Source organism: Electrophorus electricus, chromosome 26, assembly GCF_013358815.1.
Source record: "Electrophorus electricus isolate fEleEle1 chromosome 26, fEleEle1.pri, whole genome shotgun sequence".
NCBI classification, from domain to species: domain Eukaryota; kingdom Metazoa; phylum Chordata; class Actinopteri; order Gymnotiformes; family Gymnotidae; genus Electrophorus; species Electrophorus electricus.
In genome coordinates, this window is record NC_049560.1 from 4,763,968 (window position 1) to 4,782,858 (window position 18,891).

At 51.9% G+C, this 18,891-nt stretch overlaps 1 protein-coding gene across 9 annotated transcripts in view; it reads right to left on the reverse strand.

Moving 5' to 3' along the window:
- Nucleotides 1-18,891, reverse strand: part of ptprsa (protein tyrosine phosphatase receptor type Sa) — a 162,999-nt gene that overhangs the window by 95,753 nt on the left and 48,355 nt on the right. For all 9 annotated transcript variants that reach the window (XM_035523295.1, XM_035523294.1, XM_035523290.1 and 6 more), the window contains exons 3-4: nucleotides 12,272-12,372; nucleotides 4,510-4,687 (exon numbers count right to left, since the gene is read on the reverse strand). In XM_035523295.1, the coding sequence (XP_035379188.1) occupies nucleotides 4,510-4,687; nucleotides 12,272-12,352 (259 nt within the window). In that variant the 5' untranslated portion in view covers nucleotides 12,353-12,372. The remainder of the gene's footprint in view (nucleotides 1-4,509; nucleotides 4,688-12,271; nucleotides 12,373-18,891) is intronic.

Here is an 18,891-nt window from a genome sequence, read left to right on the forward strand (position 1 = left end):
CGGGGTGGGCTAAGAGGGGCATGCGGGATGGGGGGTTGGAAACCGTCCCTGATATCTGATACAATGATGTCTAGAATAAACATCCTGAAACAGCCTCCGTCACCTTGGAGAGACTGGTGGGAATGACGCTGAGGGGAGCTGAGAGGAATGTTTCAGAGTCGGAATTTACGGTGGCAGGTGGGCTTTAGCGGGGGGCTACCAAACATTGGAGGAAGCACAGAGTAATGAGGGAGAGTCAACCTCCCAGGAGCTAGCACTAAACAGACCAGACAGGAAAAGACAGAGAGAGAGAGAGAGAGGGAGAGAGAGAGTAGTAACTACCAGGAGCACTGAAATATTTTCGCTTGGCAGCTTCAAAGAGAAATGAATTATTGAAACCACCCTGTCACTTCCAACCCAAGTCCATCAGAATTAAACGGGTCTGGTCAGCACGCCGTGTGTCCACAGACTCGTAAGCAGACTGCACACTGTGGAAATCACTCCTCCGATCAACCAGAGGAAAAGAAAAGAAGGGAAAAGGGGAATGGCAACACTGGCGACCGTACAGGAACGTCGGGATCCGCTGCCCCCAGGAAGCGGCAGGCTTGGGTAAGGTAGAAATCTGGCTCGCCTGTCAAAAGTCTGTTTAGTCATCTTTAGGAGAAATGCTGGCGAAGCTTTGTGACTTTGCTTGGCCACATCTTAATCCTGAGCCCTTCAGATGAGCCCGCCCTAAATTCAGCTACGGGTCGAGCGATTGGCCCGAGTAATCGGAGGTGGGCAGGCCAAGAAAGACTTTCAGCCAATGAGCACGGTTCTCTGTGTCATTTACATGTTGATTACCAGTATGGTGACGGTGAGATCTGTCCCAAGTTAAACATGATTATATTTTATTATTATTATTATTATTATTATTATTATTTTGTGGCACAGAATATATCCTTATAAAATCATCACTGCAAAACACTAAGCACTCTAAAAATTATTTCAGCTCTGTAACATATAGGAAATATAATAATATAATGTATCTTTTGCTCATTTGTGTTTGCACCCAAAAAGAAAAAAAAAAAAAAAGGATGTTGACACGAATGGTATATAAGACTATAAAAACAACAATTACAACATTCCATTGTATTTTGGCTCCCCAAAAATATCACAAAATAACAAGCAGTAAGGACATGTAGCAGTGGAGAAACGCGAGGAGGGGAGAGGCGCGAAATAATATCCTTTTTGTCCCATGCTGGGCGCCTTAATATAGATCCTGTAACAGAATCTCATTGTGCCATAGCAGGCGTCCACACATTCCCTATGAAAACACGAACCCTGAGAAAAACAGAGGCCTCCTTTATTGGGCAATAACATTGTGAGCATTTAGGAGAGCAAAATCACCAAGGGGAAGGATTTTTATGGCACTGCAGCGACCACGACAGGACATGTGCCACCGCGGAGCTGGGGATATTCCAGGCGTCAGCCTCTGGCTGGACAGGGCGCGTGGTGATTGGAGGTTTTAGGGGTCAGACAGCGGGGGATCAGAGGAGCCAGGTGTTGTGCTGCGACACTTTGGGCCTCGCCCTGGCCATTATCTGGCTAACTGCTTCCTGTGAGGAAGGTGGAGGTAAACAGCACTGTGGGACTGGGGGAGTTTTCAGCTAAAGGAATTTTGAGCTCAGATCTGGGCCTGGTCTAAACTTAGATCAGGAATAGAGAAGGAGAAAGCAGAGCATCCATTCTCAGTGACCTGGGATGCTCCACGCGCGTGTGTGTGTGTGTGAGAGTAGCACCAGCAGCAGCTAATCTTACTAATTGTGGTGATGCTAAGCTTCTGTCTGCATGGTGAAAACACACACACACACACAGAGAGAGAGAGAGAGAGAGAGAGAGAGAGAGAGAGAGAGAGAGAGAGAGAGAGAGAGAGAGAGAGAGAGAGAGAGAGAGAGAGAGAGAGAGAGAGAGAGAGAGAGAGAGAGAGAGAGAGAGAAATCAGGCCCTGGGCTTTATTACTGCAGGCAAGATTTATTCACAGCCTCTTTTTTCTTGTTGATTAAAAACGTCTCCTCCACGTGTTGATTTATGGGGTGGGAGAACAGAGAGAGAAAGAGAGAAAAGGAGAGAGAGAGAGAAAGAAGGAAAGAGGAGGAGAAAGAGGCAGAAAAGGGAGGGAGAAAACAATGACATCATGCTTTTGGCAACTCCTTGTAAAGAGGTGACATCTACTCACTGTGTGTCTAAATAAAATCCTTAGCAAAGGGAGAGATAGAGAGACAGGATGCAGATATTCGTAACTGTTTACTATGAGAACAGACAGCCACAGGCCCATCTGCATAGTGTGTGTGTGTGTGTGTTCTCACACACACACATGGATTCATGTGTGATTTAACTCATTATAGCTCCCACAAAAACAGGTACATGCATCCAAAAAGGTTGGGGAGGACATAGTGAGACGTAGCGCGTGCGCGCGCGCGCGCGCGTGTGTCCAGCAATAAGCAAAGTCTGAACTACATCCTCCCCAGCTGCCCCACCCAAACTGATGAAACTGTAATTAAAACTCAGAAGCAGCCTGAGACAGAAGAAACCCCACCACTGTGAATCAGACGGGCCCCGATGCCTGTGGCTGCAGTGTGTGTGCGCGCACATGTGTGCGCGTGGCATGAGGATGATGAGAGCCGTGGGTGTACAGGAGACAGACTGTGCCCTGCCTGCTAAGTACCTGAGCCCCATTACACGCTGCATCTCCCACAAAGCACTGCACAATAGGAAAGTGTAGAGACAGACCAAGAACAGCAGACAGGCAGGCACACCGCGAGTGCAGCGAGACAGGAGGACCCTCTGCCCCCACCGCGAGTGCACACCGCGAGTACAGCGAGACAGAAGGACCCTCTGCCCAAGAAACAGAGGAGAGGGGGGAATGGGGAGGATAAGGAAGGATATGAGAGAGAGAGAGAGAGAGAGGTGAAGAAAAGACAGGACAGGTGAGGCAGGGCTCAGGGAGAGAGACTGGCCTGATGAAACGCTCCCTCGGAGTCAGACGTCAGACAGCAGACGGGAGCTCTGCTCTCCTGACCAGCCCACAGAGGCTCGGAGAGTGAGAAAAGACCAGGCCAGCGACTCACCCAAGAAAAGTGAGGCACAGTAAACCTAACACCATCCTCTCTCTCTCACTCTCTCTTCCTCTGCTCTGCCTCCCACACTTCTTGTTTGAATTATTATAGTCTTGTTCAAGGCTGCAATCACACCAGGGGAGCCTCTCCCACACACACACACACACACACACACTCCTTTCTCTCTCTCTCCCCTCCCTTTTTCTCTCTCTGTCTTGTTTTCCTAGTGCAACTCTAACCCATCTTAGTGGAGAAATGGTGGAGGACAATTCCCCATTGGGGACCTGGGAAGATGAGGCGGAACGAAGCCTACAGATGGGGAAATGGACAGAAGACAGAAAGACAGACAGTCAATCTAAACAGGTAAACTCCTAGCCCATCACACCCCAACAAAGCACAGACAAACTAAACTAAACAGGTAAACTCCTAGTCCATCCCACCAACAATAAAACAGAGGCCAATCCACTGGAGTGGTTCTTAGAAGCGAATGAATATTTATCCATTAATCCAAAAGCCTATGTTGATTCACGAGAGGATTCTCCACTGAGGTACATCTATATCACTGGGTATCCAGGCGTGACAAACCAGTACAAACGGGTTTTGTCCAGACTTAACCTGCGTTTGCCTAAGCTTGTGCCGGAGTACCTGTGCATGGTCCTGCCCACGTTAGTGTGTTCTATGATCTATCACAGGTAGCGGCGCTCACCAGCACTCACTGAACGTGTCAGAGCAGGGAAACCACTCGACCGTGTAGTGATTGGGTGCTCCAAAATGAGGGCCTGCATTTATCAGCTGGCTCAGCACTGTGCTGCTCCAGAATAAGGTCTCTATCTGTCTTTAGGAGAGCATTAGTTCAGATGCGAAAGGCACACACTGATTCCAGACCTGCTCTGACAAGTTCGACCAGAATCGGGCACAGGACTGGGAAGAGCTGTTCTGGTCCATTCCAGAAGACACACTGCTGTGCATGGCTTTAGGATTTTCCATGTTGGCAATCACATCTGATCCAGGACATGGGCTCATTTTGAAGCCCTTCGGAAGCGGGATGAGGGCTCGCCCTGCCAGAAAGGGAAATCCTGAGACTGTGCAGAGAAGTAGACTACAGGACCGGGAGCTGAGATTCCATCGGCTTGGGCTGAGATTCCCTGGGTTTCCAGGTTTTGGCCCTAACCCAGCTCCCAACAGGCCTGTTCTTATGAGCCTGGTTCCTGTGTGCTGGGAGTTGAGACGCATACAGCAAAGATGTGGTCTGTCTGGTGGGCCCAGAGGACTGAGTTAAGAACCACTGGACCAGACTACGAAGGCCCTCTGTGAAAGTGCTTGTAAATGAAGGAAACTAGGCTGATGAAATGGAGCTAGCACAGGGGCTAGCAGAAGGGGTAGCAGAGGGTAGCAGAGGGGATAGCAGAGGGGGTAGTGGAGGGTTACTTACACAAGGCCAGGCAACCACTGAGCAGCGGAGACAGCAGCAGGCCACTCAGAGAGAGCAGAGTGGCCAGGCAGGGCAGGTGGCCGGTCAGCACCATTCTGCAGTCGACCTTTGACCTGGCTGGAGAGCCACGGTCCCACAAGGACCGTGGGAGGGGTCTGCGCGCTGTACGTTTGGCACTCTGGAAAAGAGAGAAAGAAAAGACGTCCATTAGCGAGGTCTTCATCAGTGGCTCTTACCGTCTCCAACCGCGAGTAAAGAGCACAGTGGTTGTGTAGTCTTGATTCCCAGTCTTGGAGACATCCAGACCAAACGCAGTCCCGCTGTGGAATGAACCTGAGAAAGCCGTTAGCAAGAATGTTTGCCACATCCATTCAACATGCACATCGGAAATGCGTGCATCATGGTACTGATACAACTATGCAACTATGGCAAAATAGCTCAGCTGTTTATAAAGTGCTATATTTAGTGTTTTATAAATGTTTTTATTTACAAATGTCTACAAGCGGTGGGCTGGAAACCTTAACACAGAGTGTGCCCCCTGCAGGCAGGATGTGTACTACCCGTGTGCCTGGGGTGAATCACCTTTGCTACATTACACATTTCTGAGGAACCACTTTGGAAAGGAGAACTGACAAGCTTCCGTTCATCCCTGGACTTCTGCGCCGCCATTTACAGACAACGCAGGGTGTCTCTATGCAGGGTGGCGCATGGGTCTTCCACCAGGGACCCGCCTCCTACGCAAACCAGTTCCCCTAAATACGAGTCCAGTCCTCTGAACTGGTAACCCCACCCCACCCCCAACTGCGACCTCAATTACTGGCCTTATGCCGCACGCGCTCATTCCGACCTTATCGCTGGATCACAACTTTATTTGCTCATGCGCCGATCATGTAATTATGCCGGTAGCGGCTGGTGTTTCTGGCACCGGCTCTCCTCTTTAAATGAATTGGTATTAATCCCCCGTCTCCTGGGAGACTCAACTGACATCGTCGAACTGAGGAAGACCGCTATATGTAGTCATGTGCAAGTGCATCATATTAGCAAAAAAAGATGCTGAGCGTGAGGAAAACGCATAAATAACGCGCGAGTTATTCCCAGGAGCTGAGGGAAAGTCTGAGTGGCTCGCAAGGAATGTTATTGAATAATGAAATTGTCCAGGAGCTGCCGGATTCGGCACGCTTTTACTGCGGAGCGGGAGAAGGCACCCCACCGAAAGGGAGAGGGCGGCAAGCCCCGCCTCTTCGAGCATGCTGTGCTTCTTTGATTCGCTGGCAGGAAACGGCGATAGAAAAGAACTGACACATGTTGGAAATGGGATCTGCTAAAATCCAGTTCATTGCGGGTGGCTGATGCAGCATGGAGCCCAGAAACGGCTAGGAGCTCTGCTACTCTTGGGCAGATAAATGCAGCGGTTTGTGTCACTCTGGAGACAGAGCAGGTGAGGATGAAAGATGCCAGAGTGTTCCTCTGCACCGATAAAGCCGAGAGGGTTTACGGCCGCCGGATCCGTACGGGCGCGGGGTATCTGCTGCAGATGTGGATGAGGTCTTAAATGCAACACTTAACACAGCCTCCCACCTCACAGTGTTTAGTAACACACACACACACACACACACACACACACACACACACACACACACACACACACACACACACACACACACACACACACACACACACACACACACACACACCTTCTCTGTCTTCACCTAAGCCTCCGGTCGCGTTCCACACGCTGCTGGCTCTCACAATGAGGTCTTTGTGCTTCCTCCCCTGAGGTCACCGCTCACCACAAAGGCCGACAGACGCATACCCGCGTGCAAGCTTTCGGCCACGCACGCGAGCGCACGTCAATCTGTTCCTTTGTTCGCGCGGTTCAACTGCAGTGGGTGCCCGGGTGGGCACAAGCGTGTGCGTGTGTGTGGTTTTCCAGAGAGCCAGCTGGCCCCGGCGCGGGGAGGCAGGCCCTGCTGACGGGCTCCGTGCCAGGCATGGCCTCGTCGCGGCCCCTCCCCGGCACACCCTGCGCTCGGTTTCGTGCAAACAAACCCCAGAGCCCTCGTTCCGGAGGTCCATGGCGAGAGGGCGCGAGTCGGCCACACCGTGCCCAGGCAGGAGGCCCGGTACGTGGGCTCTGATTTTCGGGCCCCTCCCCCCAACCGGGCCCCGCTCACACCATTCCAGTCCGAAGCTCCAGGCACCAAAGTTAAAAAAAAAAAAAAAAGAAAAAAAAAGGTGGGAAGAAGTGCTAGGAAGCTAGAAGTGCCTGTTCTACTTCACCGCAAGTCAGAGAGTGCCGGAAGCGTCCTCCTGGAGCTCCTCCTAGGCTGAGTGAGACCCCAGCCCAGGGGTGCATCTCCTGCAGAGCCGAGCTCCAACCCAGACCTAACGAACCGGGTTCAGCCAATCAGGGACTTTCGGCAGGGATTAATGGGGTCGGATGGGGTTGATCGGGGGATGCAACTAAACAGGATGGAACACCTCCGTAACCAGTGATGGCGTGGGTTGGCCAGGCGTGTGTCAAATTAAATCAAGCGTAATTATATAGCACTTTTTACAACAGCCATCACAAAGCAGTTTTAGAGTCAGAGGGTGTGTTTGCGCTCATCTCTGTCACACTGCGTAAGTGGGTGTGCTGATGTCAGCATAGAGCAACTGTGGTATTAAGAACCATCATCAGCTCTGGGCTGTAGAATACCCATGTTACTGGGGGGTGTTCTAGGCACACATCTGACACTCATTTGACACACACCTGCTGCGTTGTCTAGACACACACCTACCCTATCCAGACCCGGTATTACAATTAGTGAAACAGGAAGCCTGACACGTCAGCACCTAGCCCTTTCGCTCGCTTGCGCGCACGCATGTGTGTGTGTGTGTGTGTGTGTGTGTGTGTGTGTGTGCGGTAAAGCCACAGCTAAACACTCGCTCGGTCTCCCTGGAGGGTCGAAGCAGGCAGCACTGCACAGTCAGCCTGTGCTCCACTGTGGCTCAGGGGCTGAAACCTGCGAGCTCTCGGCTGGTAGAGTTATTAGCTCACACAGCTTTCCAGGTGGGCAGGGAAAAACAAAAGGCTTACGAGGCCGGAATATCAACCAGACTCCAAGCGAATTCTTAATTACACATTTCCAGACGGCAAAGCTCTGGAGGCTGACCCTGGTTCTGCGGGGATGCAGAAAAATAAATGACTGACGCATGCCTGACGTCTTGGGTTACTTCTCGCCGAGAAATCACGCGGGCGGGAACGAAGCGGCAGACGGCAGGCCCGAGACGGCAGCGTCCCGTCTGGGTTCATTTGCCCTCCGTTTCGCCGGTCCGGGCCCGCCTCTCCGCCACCCTTGGCCCAGCAGTTTTTCTGTTTTCTTTCTTGCGAGTTCCAGCAGTCCGATGTAATCAGCACCGCTCCCATGGACACGTGGGCTGCCTGATCCCGCACGTGGCTGTGGTGTCACTCTCAGAGGGGCAAGCGAAAGCTAGGGGACTGGGGGGAGGAAGTGAGATGGAGAGAGAGAGAGAGAGAGAGAGAGAGAGAGAGAGAGAGAGAAGCAGTGAGGTAAGGTGAAAGATTGGGAGAGGGAACGAGAGAGGAAGAGGGAAAGAACGTGAGAGAGAATGAGAGAGGGAGAACGCTAGAGGAAAGGTAATCTCCAGCACGACTGAGATGAGGTGTCCAGGAGAAAGACCAAAGCTGTCTGTGAAATCACCTGTGGAAAAAAATAATTAGAAAGGTAGAAAAGAAATGCACTACATGAGACTGCCCAAGGAAAAGAAAAATAAATGAGAACGAGAGAGAGAAGCCAAGCTTCAGAACTAGTCTGGGAGCTTCTTCAATGGACTATGAAAACAAAACCTTGCACGTGAGAGTCTGTCCACGTGAAGGGCATGGTGTGCGCAGCCGGCCAGTGGTGGCGGAGCGATGTAGCTAGGGTGTGGGCTACAGGGCAGCTGGGTGGAGGAGACCGGGTGGAGGCTCTGTGCCAGGCGCTCGTGTTTGTCTGGAGTTACCATCATGGATTCTGCAGCCCTACTTAGCCTTGGGGTAGGCGGGTAGAGTGCAGGTTTGGGCTTTGAAACACGGCAGGGCACATCCCCCAGGCTGGGATTCTACAGACCTGTGTGTGTGTGTGTGTGTGTGTGTGTGTGTGTGTGTGTGTGTTTCCCCGCCCACGTGTTTGTGTGTGGGCAAACTTTTGTTGTTGTATGGAAGTGTATGCATTTATATGCAACTTAATTCTCACTGAAGCAAATAGAGCAAAAAATCTTTTTTGTTTAAGTTAAGGTAAATGTTAAATGTAGGTTGTTGGTAGAGCACATTTTGGCCAGAGTAATACCAGAGACAATGACAAACTGTGTGTGTGTGTGTGTGTGTGTGTGTGTGTGTGTGTTTGTGTGTATGAACACTGAAAAATAAAAGTATGCCATGATATTTCGGTCTCATGCGTGTTAGATCATGTGAATCAGGAGTAAGTAACCATAGTGAGCATCAAATTAAACTCCTTCTGAAGAACCCTGGAGAAGTTCTGCTCAATACAGAGACATCTGATCAGAGCTCCACAATGCTGCACGCTGTCATGTTGCCACTACAGCACCAGACCAATTTCCTTACGCCTCGAACCAAAGCAAAAATGGCAGACAGGTTTGTGACGCCAGCATTGTTCACTTTTAAAGCGCCGTTTTAAAAACCCATTATACGTGAGAACCACTGGACTGTGAGTCCTTCTGAAGTCAGCGTCAGATGATACACAGCAACCACACACGAGGGTCATCCAACACCACCTGCACCCATAACAAATCATTTGGTATCTAAGTTGGCTTTGTGGAGACCGAGCTGGTTGGCTTTGTGGAGACCGAGCTGGTTGGCTTTCACTCCAAATATGCCCCAATAGCAGTCCATCGTCTCTGAGAGCACAGAGGAGAACACTGGTTAAGTTCAAACTCAAGACGCCTAATGATGATCTACTTTGCCTTTGTGAACAATGGAACCCAATGAAAACAGCGCAGTATTACATGCTGCAATCTTTAAGCTTTCATTTTAATATAAAATGTATTCTCAGGTTCTAAGTGAATCAAACTTGATCACGGCACCTAATTGGCTGGATTATGTTCACCGGGTTAATCCTGCCACTCAGATAGATAATAAAGACGTGTGTGGTGATTAAGTGAAGAGTTGCTAACGGGCCTAAGTGTGTGTGGAGTGTCTGATTTACAGGTCCTCCGGTGGCGCCGAGCTCACCGCACTGGAATTTTACTGTGGTTCTCGTAAATGACCACCGCAGGTCGCACCGTGGACCTTCAGCACAGATGTCACTGTGAAACGGGCCCCGGTGGAGCGGACCCGTCCAAGACTTGGCCAAGGCCCGAGCCACGGGCCTTCTGGGCGGCGAAGCTGAACGCGGCGGCATGTGTCAAGCCGCCGCGCGATAGCAGCCTCGCAAAGTGATGGTGGGAATTACCGGCTCTGGTGCCGAGCACAACGCCCGCCTGCCAGAAGTGTCCTCAATGCTCCCTACTGTCTCACGCGCTGAAAGGATGCTTCATCTGAACAGATCTTTTGATTCTGTCCAATTATCAAGGACATGTAGACTCCTTCTGGGCCACACACAGACTCACGTCTCCCTGACCACAGCAATAATTTGAGAGAGCATGAACACACACGCACGCACGCTCACACACGCGCGCACACACGGCTTTCATCTCTGTGCCAAGTTGGGGGTGTGTATTCCAGGTGGTTTGAGCTGGCTGTTCGCACGGTCATTCTGATTTGTGTATATAGAGACAGAATACCGTCCCATAGGGCACCTGCCACTGGCTATTGCCACGTTAACTTGAAGGTCCATACTCAGCTGCCTGGCCAATCACATACCTCCCTTAGCACTCAGTGGCTATTCTCTTCTGGTTTTTCTGTTACCTCTTCAGAGGCTAGGAAATATTGTTGAAGAAGCGATGACCTATGACCTTGATTTACTCCATGCTAACCTGGGCAGGTGAGATGATGTCACTTTTGTTGTGCAATCACATACTCTGAATTCTCACATACTCAGTAGTAGGAAGACACACTGAAGGACAGACAATACGCATTAATAAATACGACATGAAAATCAGCAAGTAACCTGCAGTTTTTTTCTTTAAAACAACAGGACACTTTGAATGGTATACAGTCAGTTTCTTCGCGTTCTCACAGTACACACACACACACACACACACACACCAAGGCAAAACCTCATCTAGCATTTTGAAGAATAGCAAGGGTTTGCAGGCATCTGCAGAGGGTTGCCAGGTTATTTATTACTCCCTGCCCCCCAGCCCCTCTGTGCCCCCTTCCTCTTTGGCCCAAGCAGACCTACAGTGGTGGTGATTAACGTCCACGGTACAGACCTCCCAGCTCTGGCCTGGCGTTACCTGAGAGAGGCGCATGGGCGTGTTACGGATATGACAAACGCCATGCCCCTAATTTGCCTCGGCTCCACGACCGGTGCCTTTGTTTACCCGGGCTGAGGCTGATCTACAGCGGACCCCTGGGCTGCAGATGACCCCTCAGAGCCGGAGAGGAACTTCAGTAATGAGTAACACACACACACACCGGCACCGCCCATTCTCCTCATGGAAGACATTGTGGGACAGAGCCAGAGGCAAAGGTAGGAACAGAGAGGAACGTCATCGTGAAACACAAGTCATCCCTGACGTCCTCACATGGAAGGAAGCATCAGCTCCGTCCAAAGAGGGCGGGAGAGCGAGGGTGTAACTGTCGGTCCTCTGCACTGCTCACATCAGAGCTGCATAAGTTCAGGTTCTAAAAGTCATTCCGTGACTTTGACTCGCTCAGTCAATGCCGTTAATCAGTTTCTACCTGCTGGCTTGAGCTAATTAGCAAACCCAGGAGGTTGAAACAAAATCCAGGGGTGGATTTTTTTTTTCACTCTTTCTGATCCATAAACGTCCACCTCCGGCTTGCACCAGCGAGTCTCGCTTCTCACTACATTGTTTGGAGAAGACTAGGTAGTGCATTTGAGGTGTGTCTCACCGCCCCACACCGGGCGCTTTGACCCTCTCACTGGTGAGACTGATATGCTCGGTCCATTCCCACCAGACCTGTTGAGTCCTCCACATCTAGCTACCCAATCCGCCACGTGCAACAGTGCGCGCCGCACCGTCGTGTTCGCCGGGACAAACCCGCGGACAAACGCGCCGACATGCCTGCGCTTGTTTACTGGCGAGGGACCGTCTCTCACTGGGCCTGCGGGTCTGGGCAGGCAGAAGCGGTGTCGATTTCTGCACCAGATAAGTCCCCTGAGTGAGGGGGAGGGGGAGGGGCTTGAGTTCACGGATTCGACGTAGCCTTAACCAGCCTTCACGCGAGATGCGTTATAGCGGTTCGTGTGCAATCCAGCAGGCGCAAGCGAACGCATGAGCACTCAACTCACATAGCGGGAAATAGTTCCAAGGTGAAGCAGAGATTCCTACGCCAATCAGAACTGCATTTTCAGGTGCCAGCCGAAGCACCATCAAAGCTCAGATCACACAAGCAAACGGTTAGCATTATACAAATGTGGAGGGTTGGAGGAGGTGGGAGGGGGAGGGATTCCTTCTTCGGACACCTGGCAACCCACAAATTTGGCGATGCAGAGAAGGAGAGCTGCAGGGGCCTGTGATTACTCCTGACATGAGGAGACAATTACACTGCCACTCACTGTTACTGACAACCCAACGCGAGGGGGGGGGGGCTTCCATTAGCATAGCAGAGCTACACATCTGTTTAGCTTACCCAGCCGAGAAGCTCTCCTGCCACGGGCGGCATGTCACCGTCAGCCACTGCTGCCAGCCGGCCTGGGTCGAACATGCGCATCAAGGACTTCTCTCATCCATCTGAAGCAGACGAGCGCAGGAGACACCGGCGCATGTTGGAAGCTTAGACATTCGGCTTGGAAATATAAATACCCTGCCAGTAGCTTTGCACAAGCCAGCTGATTACGCTAATTAATTCCACCTGCTAATTAGCAATAGCAGTCGGCTAGAATGAAACCCTGGGAGAACTTTTACTTTGTGAATCTGAACTATTCACTATCAACAGAGAGGAGGGTGTACGTGTGTTTGAGAGCATATGACACCCTCCACATGTCCCGTTGGTTATTTGAGGGGTTTATAACTGGCGGGTTTTACAGCCGTGCCGGGGGACACTCATTTAGACCTCATTTAGGCTTCACCTATCAGAATCTAGATGTATGTCTGATCTGCATTAGCAGCAACAAGCACGTTTTGGTCTCAGAAAGCACATTATAAAAATCATATCATATCTGTGGCAGACACAAGAGACAAGAATATGAAAAATAAAATAAAAAAATATACAACGTATACATAAACACGTGACATTTTTGGATGGCTCTCTCCATTAAAGTGCACTCTCTTCAGTTCTCTAGTGCACTGCGCTAAAATTGTTGCTGTGGGCTTTCATTGGCCTGAATGGGACCCAACAGACAGGAGCGCCGTGCTTCTCCCGATGAGAGCATTCCTCCTCAAGGCCGCGTGGGCTCCGTTTACACATTAACAGGGATAACCCCACGCGGTTAATGAGCAGCGTCCGGGTCACCCGGGCGGCGTTCCTCTCCGCACGCAGCTCGGCTGGGCCCAGCCCTGGGTGTACGTGGAACGAATGCCGGACGGATCGTGGCGGAGGCAGAGCGGGGCTGGGAGTGTAGGGGGTTGTGTTGGGTTTTTTTCTCCTCCTTGTTTATGTGATTATAATAAATGCATTCTGCACGATCGCGTTTACTTCCCTCCTGCCGTAATTACATGACAGCTCAGCGTTGAGAGGGGGTGGGAGGCTATAATCACATTCCAGCTTGGATGCCACTCGGGGGGGAACAGACGCAGGCGCTGTGCTTGCGTGTGTGTGTGTGTGTGTGTGTGTGTGTGTGTGTGTGTGTGTGTAAAGTGGCCCATGGGTTCATGGCTCAGTACAAGTGTCTCCTCCTACTTAGATTACTGCTCTGACAGAAATGGGGAAAGAGAGAGAAAGAGAGAGAGAGAGAGAGAGAGAGAGAGAGGGCGAGGGATGGGGGAGGGAGGAGAGAGAGAGAAAGAAAAAGAGAAGTGGTCAAGACAGAGAACAGATGGCCAGGTTTGGGACTATGCCTCCTGTCTCTCACCTTCCTCAGGCTCGGCTTGGGAGAACAACTGGCCCCTTTCACGGCTCATCTAAAAGAGCATGCGGGACAGCGGGATGCACCGTGCATGCGTCACCCTGTCCCGCATGCTCTTTTAGATCTGCGGCCCTTGGAGGGCGCTCGGTCCCCTGGTCTCGCTCTTTCCCACCATGCCAATTTCGTTCTCGCTGACGGCTCCCAGGCGGTACAAGACAGGGATTGTGGAGTGAGGGGAAGGGGTGAGAGGTTACGTGACCCCCATGCTCATGTGACAGTGCTGGGGTCCTGACTGCGGCAGTTCAGCCAGTGGAACGGACCAAGTGCCAGTGCGGGGGTGGCCGCATGGCGTGACTGGGCTCGGATATGTTCGTCAGCGGGCGGCGTGAGGGCCGGAGGAGACAGTGACTGCGCTTGTGTGATTTCTTTCCCCGCCTCGCTGATAAACAGGCACGGACACATGAGGTTATTGTTGTGGTCAGCAGCTTGTGGGCGGCACGTGAGGACAGACCACGCCCCTCGGCCCAAAGTCGACCCCCACAGCCGGGCTGGTCACACAGGCCCCTCTGCTCGCCTTACTCTCTTGCCACCCAACCGGCTGCGCCAGCTGAGGGCCCTGCAGGAGAGATCAGAGGTCAAAGGTCAGGCAGCTGGCGCAGCGCCACTGGCCGCTTTTGATTTACGACGTGGCGCTCTTTGCTCGGCCGGACTCGGAGACCGAGCGGCGGGAACGTCAGAAGGGCTGTTACCCGTCCTGAGACGTCTGCAGGACGAGCAAGATAGGATGGACAGGCCGTGGCAGCTCCGCCTCCCCAGGATGGGCGTGTGCTGTGTGCTGTAAGGAGTGAGGTGGTATGTGCGTGAATAGAGAGGGAAGGCCTACACAGCTGAAGAGACAGGTCAGCTCCACTCGGCCGCAGTGCCATTTCACTCAGCCAATCCCAGCAGAGCAGCCAGCTCGTCACTTCCTCCCCCGCTACCATCATCATCATCACCGCCGCCATCAGGGAGAGAGGATGAGAGAGAGAGAGAGACTGGAAGAATTGGTGCTGCATAGCTCCTCTCTATCAGCTACGCTCAATTGACCAGTGTTCCCGGAACAACGGCCGCAAATATAGAGAGCAGAGGGGAGACTGAGTACCTTTTACCTGCCCTCTGCTAGAGGAAGAATGAGAGAGAGAGAGAGAGAGAGAGCGAGAGAGAGAGAGAGTGAATACATTCAGGTCAGTCCGATGAATCAATCGCTCCATTGAGTTTCTGGGTGGGGGTGGGGTTTGACTGAGACAATAGATGCGGCACCTACTCCTCCAACCCCGGCCAGACGGACTGATTACACGGCGATCAATTTTTCATTACTGTAACAATCGTCAGCGATAGCCGAGAAGGAACTGATCCATGTGCCACGGTGCTCTGGTCATTAGCATCCCTGCATATGCGGCGTCCCCTGCGAGATCACCCAACCCGCAAACAGAAATGCGACCGCTAACGTCTGCTAACCGAAAGCAAGCCCACCTCCATAGGTGCGGCCAAATATGCGACCAGTTTCCTGTTCCGTTATCGCCTGGCGCCTGCGCCGGCGCAGTAGGGTTGCCATGTTGGCCGTAACGGCGGGGGGAAGCTCAGTTACCGCCTGCTGGGCGAGAGTGAGGCTTCGTAGGCTGACTTAATTATAGGAATGTAAATACCTCCGATTATAAAAGCGCCAGTCGCCCGGCAGCCCGGGGAGGCCTGTCGGTTTCCCGGACAAAAGAGCAAAGGGAAATGGAAGCATCTAGCCGGCTGTGTTTACGGGAGAGGGAAAAAACCCCCCACCGCCACAGTAAACAACAGCCATAACAACACAACCTTAGGCTAGCGTGCGCTCAAACCTCTCTTTTGATTTCCAGCTCTTTTGGAACAGGCGCCGGTTCGCCGCTCCGAGCCGGCGCCCTCTCACGGGGGGCCAACCGGCACGCATACGGGGTATTCGTGGCCTTCTGCGTTTTCGGCTGCTCCGCGCAAAAGCAAGGGCCCCCTGAAACTGGCAAAAGTGGAAACCCGTCGGCGTGCCAGGAGAGCTCTCCGGAAGGACGGCGGCAGAGTGCGTTCACGTGGCACCGCCGCAGGCGCTCGAAAGAGGCAGATCGTTAAAGCTGGAACGGAGCTGTCAGCGCAGAAGTGTGTTTGCTTGGTAAACATGTGATGCGGGTCCTCTCTCCTTCCATCTGGTTGACTGCGGAGGGAAAAAAAAAACCTTTTTCTGTGTGAAAGTGGAAGAGCGAGTGAAAGCGGAAGAGGGAGAGAGAGAGAGAGAGAGAGAGAGAGAGGAAGGGAGAGAAGGGGTGGGGTTTTCTTTTTGAAAAACCTGGTGAATTCCTGAGGCCTGTAGCTCTTATGGCAGGCTGACTGGATCAGCTGTTAGCCACATTCAGAAAGATGCTGCCTGCTCCGTCCATGTCACGGCCTATCAGAGGGGCTCAGTGTGTGTGTGTGTGTGTGTGTGTGTGTGTGTGTGTGTGTGTGTGTGTGTGTGTGTGTTAAACACCCATGTAAAATCAATTATCATTTTAAAGGAAAGGTAGTGAATGAGTGAAGGAGTTTGCTGATTCACACACACACACACACACACACACACACACACACACACACACACACACACACACACAGTATATGTAATATATTGCATTTAACTCGATCCTCTAAGGCCCAGAGCGTGAGCTCCTCTTTCCAGCTATCCTCTCCAGCCAGGAAAGGAAGCCTTTTCCAGGTCCGGACCTCCGAAAGTCCATTTCTGCCACCGACAACTACGAAAGGAGTAAACACAAAGAGACCGGAAATTGAACTGGAATAAGAATTCTTTTTGTTGCCTAGGTGTGCTTGACAGACAATGCGCTCTCTGAAATTTCGTTTTTCCACATCCGCGGCAGGCAACAGAAAAAGGGGGCGGGGCCTGTGAGTCTTTGAAGCGGTACACTGTGGCAGGCTCTCTCAGGAGGGCTCTAAATCCCAACCATAGCAACCTTGAAGTTCATCTCCCCGGAGTGGAGCTCGTCGGATCAGGAAGCATCTGTCCTCGTCTACTCCTTCATATCGACGGGGTGGAAAAAAAACAAACAAAAAGCCCGAGGTTTGAGCTCGAGGTTTGAAATGACCGAAGACCGAAATCATTAGAACTTGGCATCAAAAGCGCCAGACCCGTCTGTGAGGGACACCGTGCACCCCCGGTGAGAATGGCACTAAACGTGCCTGGTCTGGGAAGCAGGAGCGAAGCCCCGCCCACTTCCCCTGCCCAAGGGGAGTTGCATGCTCACGTGCAGGCCGAGCGCGGGATCACGGCCGGTGATAACGAGGCCCCGGGGAACCAAGGAGACACTAGTGCGTGGATGCTAACGCACGGATGCGAGTGCACGGATGGACTCACTTGTGCCGTGTTGGTGGACGGTAAAATGATCGTGACGGTGTCAGCGTCTGATACTGCGACGGCCGAGAGGATACAGCAGGAGCTTAAGGGGCATTTTGGCGTGGTACCAACTTTGGGGGTGTACCAACTTTGGAGGGGGGGGCACCAGCTTTGGTGGGTACCAGCTTTTTGTGAATGTGAACTGTAGGCTCCAGCAAGGGCTTAGTGATGCAGGCCTGTGTTTACCACCGAGCTGTCTGGTAGACTGAGTAACGTTACATATTAAACCGTTTAACCATCAACCGCAGCGTGAGGCTCGGAGAACTGCGGCAGAGAGACTGGGAGTTAGCCAGCGTGGAGTCCACGTCCAGGGTCTCAATTACCTAATCTCGTAAAGACAAACTTTTAGTTTCAGAGATGAAGATTTTGGGGATCCAGGAACAGCGTGTGGGTTCCATTGTTCTTGTTACTTCACAGTAACGTGAATTTTGCTTCTTTATTTCCTAAGATAGCAGGGCAGGAGAGGGGAAACCCATCTCACACACTTACTAGTAAGAGGTCCTTTGAAACTGGATGTTCTATTACTGAAACCTCACATTCATTACTTTGTTTCATAATCCAAGACAACATGACAATACGAGCTTCTCGTTTTTTAAATATCGATTTTTTTTGGCTCCTCGTGCGTGTCTCTCTCTTTAGGTGTCAGTGCGGCTAAAAACCTCGTCCTCTCCTGAAGATTGAATTTCTCACAGAATATAGCTTTTGTCCACGAGCAGCTCAGACAGCGCGCTTCAGGGGTTAACGTGTATGTGTGTGGCGTACATGAGTGTGTGTGAGAGAGAGTGTGTGTGTATGTGTGTGTGTGCCCATGGAGCACGGGGTATAGATGGAGGGGGCTGTACGTTGCTGTCATGGCTCCCTGCGGAAGAGTGAAGCTGCTGGGGCATTGTGGGAGTTGATCCGCTGGAGATGATAACACTGGCTCCTTTGTCTGCTCAGGCTGAACCCCCAACGTCCTCCCACTGTCGGTCATTCCTCAAGCTCTCGTCCTGCACTCCCGCTCTCTCTCTCTCTCTCTCTCTCTCTCCTCCTGTAAATCCCTCCTCTGTGCTCCTCCTCTAAATCATTCTCCCCGTCTCATCCTCTCTCCATCTCAATATCTCCAGCTTGGCTTCCCAGGACCGCTCATCTTCTTTCTCTGTTCTGTCTTCCTTCTTCACTCGCTCTGTAACTCTTCCCCCAATCTCTCTCCTCTTTCTTAATCTCTCTTTTACTCCTCCTCTCATTCCCCCGCACCAGCTCTGTCTCATTTCTCACTCATCTGCCACTCAGGGAGAGTAAACAAAGCCTTGCCCACTCTTCCTTTCTCACTCCAACGAGAGGGTGGCACACCCGAACGCTGCGCACGCAAAAAATGACCTCAATACAGAGTGCGCAGTCGTACATGAGGGGCGCTGTTAAGCGCTCTTCTGCTAGCCTGAGAAAGGAAGAGAAGAAAATGACAGAAAGAGAGAGAGAGAGAGAGAGAGAGAGAGGGAGAGAGAGAGAGAGAGAGAAAGAGAGGGAGAGAGAGAGAGAGAGAGAGAAAGAGAGAGAGAGAGAGAGAGAGAGAGACTATACCATAGTGACGGGTTTTGCACCCACATGACTTTCCATGTTGGCTACGAGGCGCGAGTCGTCTAAAGTGACTCTGCTCTCCCGTGTGCCTTCATTTGCGGAGGTTTTCTCCAAGGAGAACTGTCCTCTTAGTGAGTGTGACTGGCTCCACGGCTCCAGGCCAAGAGCTGCCCTCTCATCTCCCCTCCACATTCCAGAGCTAAAATAAACAAGCCCGCTACCAACAGCTCTTTAACAGGAGTGCGTGGA